At 39.8% G+C, this 7852-nt stretch overlaps 1 protein-coding gene across 1 annotated transcript; it reads left to right on the top strand.

Moving 5' to 3' along the window:
- Positions 1-466: 466 nt before the first annotated feature.
- Positions 467-7517, top strand: LOC111864657 (probable cytochrome P450 6a14). Its single transcript, XM_023852052.2, has 4 exons — positions 467-2068; positions 3269-3499; positions 4627-4878; positions 7264-7517. Exons 1-4 carry the CDS (start codon positions 1177-1179, stop codon positions 7443-7445), a joined length of 1557 nt encoding a protein of 518 aa, XP_023707820.1. The 5' UTR covers positions 467-1176; the 3' UTR covers positions 7446-7517.
- Positions 7518-7852: the final 335 nt, after the last annotated feature.

The raw sequence follows: 7852 nt of genomic DNA, 5'->3' as shown, positions 1-7852 counted from the left end.
TGCCTTATTTCATCACCGGATGCTGTCACCGGATGAACATCCAATTGCCGTAAATAATAATAATAATAATACGTACATTTCCCGTGGGAACGAATACGACTGTTCCGCAAGGAGTTCGACCTTCTGATTTAAGGCATACTCTTTTTTGTATATTTGTTTATAGGCATGTTATTATCTTACTGTTTTCCCCACTCTTCTCTTCGACCTTGGTTTGATAGCTGTGTTTTCATAAACGCTCCATAGCGCAAAAGCGATATACGTGCACCGCGGTCTCATTGGTACGCAATCGCTTAATTTATATCCAACGACTAATGTGGAAGCGGTCATAAATAATATATAATTATTCACGTGAGCCGCTTATTTATAAAATGCCATAATGAGTAAGCAGTTTCGGTGTACATTATATTAAGGAAGCCGAAGCACAGAACAGAAGCTTTCCCTAGTTCGTATGATATACGCAAGTTCTATCAGTAGAGAAAACTGTACACATTCCATTATAGAAGTTTCGTTTTGAGAATCAATTTGCAGCTCAGCCAGCCTTTAACCCAGGTTTCATTACCGTGTTCACAGAATTAGATCAGGATCCTATCTTGAATTAGATAAGGACAGTTACCAGTCTCACATTTTATTATTTCAAAGAAACGTTTCAATATTATCACCCATTTTGGCTTATATCTCCCAAGTAGATCCTTTCCTTTCAGGTTTAGTGTCCAAAATTTTTATATATCTCAGCTCTTCCAGGGATGAAACACGCCATTTAACTTTACCTTCCTTATGCCGATCACCTTGACATTCTACTGAATACAATTCTGCAGGGCTAATGAAAATACAAATCAGTTAGAACATTCTCAAGATTTTTTTTAGTTTCATTTCATCAACACGTGTACGGACAAATCCCCTTTCTGCGCGTTCGTATATAATCACTTAGATGACTTTCGTTTTTACACAGAGCGTAGATAAGAGCCAACATGATTAGTAATCTCCTTTACTTAAAGTATAAACAAGTAAGGACACCCATTGGCATAGAGTTCAATTTTTTTAACCAAATTATTGTTTAAACTATCTTATCATTAACTTGGGACGTTTAATAGAGCACAGAGTTTTGCTACTCACACAAGTTAGAATTCTCTTCAAAGGCGGATGTACGTACTACAGTTCTATGGGAAGTGAATAGTCATGGAGACACTCTCTTGCATATCCGTACTCGTTGGTGTTTTCGCTGTGTCCCTCGGAGCACTCTATCTTTACTCGAAGCACAGGTTCAACTACTGGAGGAAGAGAGGTGTCCTTCAACTGAAACCATCTTTTCCTTTTGGTAATTGTAGAGACCTTGTGCTGATGCGGAAATCATTTGGAGAAACATTCGCTGAACATTACAAACTGTTTGCTGGCAATGCATTTGGTGGAGCGTACATGGCACTAAGGCCAATACTGCTGATTCGAGATCCAGACATAATCAAAAATATTCTTGTTAAAGATTTTGATCATTTTCATGATCATGGATTCGACTTTGATGAGAAAATTGACCCGTTATCTGGAAACTTGTTTATGTTGACTGGGCTGAAGTGGAAAGAACTTAGAACAAAGTTGTCTCCCACGTTCACATCAGGGAAGATGAAAATGATGTTCCCGACTTTGGTTGATTGTGGAGTGGAACTACAGGAGTACCTGCAAAATTTCGCAGACAAGGACGACATGCTGGAAATGAGAGATGTACTTGCCAAGTTTTCCACTGATGTTATTGCTTCTTGTGCTTTCGGCATACAGTGTAACTGTCTCAAGAACCCAGATGCAGAATTCAGGCAGTGGGGGAAGAAAGTTCTAGAAGTATCTTTCGAAGTGATTTTAAGAAATCTGATGTATATGTTACTGCCATCTGTCGCAATTGCTCTCAAAATATCGAACACGCCTAACGACATTACAAACTTCTTCCGCACGATGGTCCACGAGACGGTCAACTTCCGAGAGAGGCATTCTGTGGAGAGAAAGGATTTCTTGCAATTGCTGATCAAACTCAAGAACAAAGAAAGCCTTGAACCCGACACTTTATCCACACAGCAGAATGAAGGTAAGTACAGTGAATTTTCGAGGCAATGAGAGAAAACCATGTTTCATATAAACAATAAGTTTACTTCCTCCCGGAGAAGTATGATTGGAAATACCATGAGTAAAAACACTTCTGGGAATTATGCATAGGTGGTCGAATTGTATTAAAAGAGAATTTAAGGAAATAGAATAGGGACTGGATTGGGCTAATTCAGGATAGGGTTCAGGGGTAGGCTTCTTCAATCTTTGATAAACTTGAGACTCCACAAAAACAGGGAATTTGTTGACCCCCCCGCCTAACCGATAATACATATTTATATGAACGGCCCTGTGCCATAGAATATATTTCATATTGTTTTTAGCCTACTTACCTTATTTCATAAAGATAGTCGCATGTTTATGAATGACCTTCGTGTTTGTTTGTCCTCACCCATAAGGTTGCTAGGCAATGGCTCGTTAAACACTGTTTGATTTGGTGTTTTCAATGCTGTCCGTGTAGTGTCAGATACTCAATATTTATTGAAAGGAAAGTAGGTAATTATTTCTTCCCTGAAATTCTTTCTTCTCCCTTTTTAGGCCACTTACGATTCGTAGTCAATTCTCAAATAATATCTTCGACATTTAGTAGGATTCCTTTGATGAGGTCACGTGGTGCCAGGTCACTAGTCAAACCGCATGAACTTGCAAATTTTGCTCACAATACTGATCAATTAATATAATGCGGCGCATGAAATTTGTGTTATCCTAGGATGTAAACACATCCACTTCTATTACGAGTAGCTACTAATCAGTTCTCATGCTGCAGAAGTTGCAGGCTTAAAACAGTTAGTACAAAATTCCGAATTTGGACATGATCCACATGGACTTTCCACTATTACAACCTGCTTCCCTTGAAGCCACATTAATACTATTCTATAGCTTCTCCTCCGCCTTTAATGAAGGCGCTTACGAATGCTTCCACACTGAAATTGTATAAGCATTTATTGTTTCCCTGAGTGCTTCATATATTCTACTCACCATATCCCCGCTGAAATGACAACCCTAACGAAATCACTGGGTTTTGGTCATGTCTTCAATTACGCGCTTAGTCATACCTATTCGGGACAAATATATTCTTGGCACCTCTCTTTGCAAAGACATTATGTTCCTATATAAATTTATGAGTCGCATTAAGTGCTGATTATTCGGAAACATAAAACGCCATTGGGGTTCCTGTCTACAGAATTTGCTGGCATGACAATGGACGAGATTGCAGCACAAGTGTTCGTTTTCTTTATCGCTGGTTTCGAGACTTCCTCGACGACCATGAGCTATTGTTTGCACGAGCTGGCACTGAACCCCGACATTCAGCAACGAATGAGGGAAGAGGTCGACAGGGTTCTGCTGAAACATGAGGGGGCCATCACGTACGAGGCAATCCAAGAGATGGAATATTTGGACAAGGCCATATCGGGTGAGACTCTTGTACTTACAGTGCATGATGAAGCCTACTGTCTTCTGGGATATAACGCCATGATTTGTCTACAGAATTTTCCGATAAACATGTCGCCTCCATGTTCAGGATCGAAGATTAAGCCAAGCTAGAAACAGGCATAAAGCTGATAGCAAGTAGAGTTTGCTACCTGCTTCAACGGACTACGCGGCGATATATCCCAGAAGATAGAACTTTTCATAACCACAGCAGTGAGAACCTCAAACCCCATGCAACATTTCTTCCTTCATCGGCGGTGTATCCTACATGCCAACTACAAAATTAAACGACAACGGCACTTCAGCTGCTAGATTTACGGAACTAACAGCTGGTAGTTAACAAAGTCCACAAATGGCACAGACCTGAGCAACTATCATTTTTTTCCATCCTCTGGACCCAGCTAGAATCCATTCTTAAAGCACTCTCTCTTTTTCAAATGGCTGTTTACTTTATACGTTGAGCCCATCACGTCACTACTAGGTGGCATTCAAAATCATCAAGTTCTCTTTTATAAAATGTCCCCAATTTCCCATCTCATTCATCCCCCATAGGTCCACACATTTCCTGAACGCTTTGATTTCAGGCACACACAACTCATATCCCTCCTTCTGAAGGACAGAAGATAAAGAATAATTCTATCTTGTGGGATAATACGGCATGTTATCTGGTATCCCAGGAGACGGAACGCTACCTTTTCACCGCTGTAAGAACCTCAAGTCCAATGTAGAAAATAAGTTTAAGTTCTCCCTTTGCTTTATGAATCAAATAACACACCATGAAGACGTATGGGGGAGTTAAAGTATAGCTCTAACATTCTTAACCTTTGGTACCAGGTGGAGGCGTGAAAGGTCAGCTCCATATCACTGCCTCTTTCTAATCACCGGTGCCCATTAGTAAGCAGGAAGGGTGGGCCCCAGAGACGATATGGACCCAGTGCAGAAAAGGAAAATCTCTTGACCTTGCCTGAATTGAACCCCAATTCCTGGGCAGCTCATCCCAGCTGCCTCAAGCTCATACAAGAGATTGGTACAACTGCTGCTTTTCTTTAAGCTTAATCTTTAGTACTTTCTAAAGCCGACGGTGATGGGACGCACTTCTCTACATTACAGAGACGCTGCGCAAGTATCCGCCAGTGCCCACCCTCAATCGGGACTGCAGCAAGGACTACCGGATACCAGGAAGTCACGTGACTGTAGAGAAAGGAACGCACATAGTCATCCCCGTGGAAGCGTTACACCACGACCCGCAATATTACCCAGAGCCTGACAAGTTCGACCCTGATAGATTCAGTGAGGAGGCAAAGACCAGCAGGCACCATTATGTATACCTGCCGTTCGGAGAGGGACCCAGGCTCTGTATAGGTAACTACTGCACCAGACGCCACATAATGACTGCTTATTGATTTATGTATTATTTATCAAATTATTTTATATTGCTAATTCTGTGTATATTTATATATCTCTCTACCGGACTGTCTGTCTGTCTGTTTTTCTGTTTGCCTACTACTTTGTATATTGCGACATGTCAAATATTGCCAGGCAACGGCTTAAGTAAACAAGTTCACGTGAAGACAGATTCTTAGTAAACAGTCCATTGCAGGATTACGCAACAATACAGGAATGTCCGAAAGCATTCTCACGGTCCAACACGCAATAATATAGGAGGCTTTATTTTCTGTGTCGTCCGCGCCGAGCAGCGGTAGGACAACGGTGTTACGCAACCCGTTTCTAAGCAACGGCTCGGTAAAGACACTTCTGTTTGGGGAGTGACGTCACGTAAGAATGGATAGAGAATACTTTTGTGTTTTTTGTGCGATCCGTGCCGCAGATATATAACGAGAATTCCAGAATAACCGGGAGAGTGACAGTTCAAGGTCAGTTACGAATCAGCCATAAGCTGGAGGAGTGAGTCAAGAAGAAAATTTAGTTCCAAGGCTCCAGAGTGATTCAAGACGAAATAGCAACACTTCATAGTGGCTTGAAGTGCTACTTTCTTTGTTGAGATCCGTTGCTAGGAGACGACTAGTGAAGACTGAGAATCTTAGTGCGTGTGGAACGGTGAACTGGAAAATGAGACAATCGGCGAAAGTGCTGTAGTAATTGTAGTTAAGAAAACTTGTTAGCAAGATGCTAATATATCTAAACATCTTAATTAGAACCCATTATTATTGTTACGCTTACTACGCTACACGTGGAAATACTTTTCGGTTCATCTATCGGTCCATCTATGTGTGTACTCATCCATTTACGAATCGCCTATTTATATACAGTTTCATAATTCATTTATTTATTTACTCGTAAAGGAAACTTCATCCTGTTCATGATAAAATAACATCGATATATTTCACTACATATTTATATATTTATTTATTTATTTATTCATTCATTACTCTCCGCTTACGGAACAGGAATTTATAAAATGAATTCTCGCGTATGTGTCAATGTGAATAAAGTCTAAGTGTACGGTTTTATACATTCATTCATATCAAGGGAAGACAGAAATAATACAATGCGTTTTGAGAGGCCGTATTTGTAGTTTGTGAATGGTGTAAGTTTATCTTGAAATAAACTGATCAGACAAGAGATGCTAACACAATTTTCAGTAACATCACGTATGGTCTGAATTCGGCGGGTGTCTTTTCAACGTGAGTAGGCGCTACAATTACGACAACCCATAATTCGTATCTGTAAGATTTTTAAGGTCAAGTCGCCATATTTGGCAATACGAAACTGCAGGAACGTCGAAAAATTTCAGCACAACGATAGAGGGATATACATACGAGAATATTAGATAAAGAAGGATGATTAGGAGCCCTTATCACACCGGAGTTCAATGATATCTTCCAGCAAATTGATACGACTGTAGAAGCATCATTCCTTGCTGACTGCAGTTACAGGTAAATAATAGAAGTGCCAGGATATATTCTGCTTCTAGTACAAACGTTTTCTAAATTCTTTCAACTCGATAGGTCTTAATGTTCATACTTTTCAGATATTAAAATCAATTATTGCTGTTCTGATTGTAGTAGAAGTGGCAAGCCGTGCAAAATTTACGGTATACGCACTTTCTCAGTTCTAGATCGTTAAATACAAAGCACATAAAGATGTTACGAAAGAAAGGATAGGTCCTAAATATATGTGCTTTAACAAATATTTACATTTCTTTTATATCAGCCTTTTCTGGAGGAAAAATAACAATTTAATTTCAAGTAAAGTAAAGAATCGACAGGAAACAAGTTTATTCTTTATCTCTTTTTATTGTACAGCTCTGATAACATCCCAAAATACATCGAGTCGTTTAAAAATATGACTGGTGAAAAATAAATTGAAAGATTTGGATGCTTGGCTTTGTGACCTAACTGAAATATGATCCTCGCATCAAGCTGAAGGGGCTGAGGAAATCCATGAAAAATCTTCATTCGGCATAGCTGATATCTCGAGAAATATTCCAACAAAACCCTCCCAAATACAAATCTAGAAGAACACGGCTAAATCGGTTTCCTTGATCACGAAGTTCACATTCGCTAGAGAAATATTTTACATTTATAAAATCTCCCCACATGAAATTTAATTGGTGTGTTGAGGTTAATTTCATAGATTAGCTTAAATATGCAGAGTGTAGTCTCTGTTATGTTGTGTGTTCATCGTATGAACGTTACACAAAGAAAGCGTGAGAAACAAGATAGTGCAGAATGACTGAAAATATAAAAACATAAACTTTCTCTCATAATTTTGCTTTCTTTCTAGGAATGCGCTTCGGGCTTATGCAGACAAAAGTGGGACTCGTCTCACTGTTATCAAAATACGAGTTCAGCGTCTGCAGCAAAACATCAATCCCCTTGAAGAAGGACCCAAAGCAGTTTATCAGCACCCCCATAGGTGGAGTCTGGCTTCAGATCAGGAACAGATCTGCCAACAGAGACCAGTGAAACCCCACGCAACCTTAATGCAGTGTAAATAATATATATATTGTGTAATAAAATATAATATATGCACTTTAATGCCCACCAAATCTTTATACTGTTCATAAAGGCATCAGTTAGTCCTCTGAAACCAAACAAACAGTCAAACGAAGAAAGTCGTCTTCTGGGATCTGGCGCCGTGTATTCTTCGTTTTAACCGACGTTTCGGAGGAACATATCACCTCCATCTTCAGGGTAGTTGAGTTGCGTGAGAATAGAGATAGCTGTAGCAGCATACAACTCAACTTCCCTGAAGAAAGAGGCGATATGTTCCTCCGAAACGTCGGTTAAAACGAAGAATACACGGCGCAAGATCCCAAAGACGACTTTCTTCATAGTCATCGCCGTGAAAACCTCAAAACACTCAAACCACT

The sequence above is a fragment of the Cryptotermes secundus genome, unplaced genomic scaffold (assembly GCF_002891405.2).
Source record: "Cryptotermes secundus unplaced genomic scaffold, Csec_1.0 scaffold186, whole genome shotgun sequence".
Taxonomy (NCBI): domain Eukaryota; kingdom Metazoa; phylum Arthropoda; class Insecta; order Blattodea; family Kalotermitidae; genus Cryptotermes; species Cryptotermes secundus.
The sequence above is the reverse complement of the archived record's forward strand: the minus strand, read 5'-3'. Positions and strand labels throughout refer to the sequence as shown.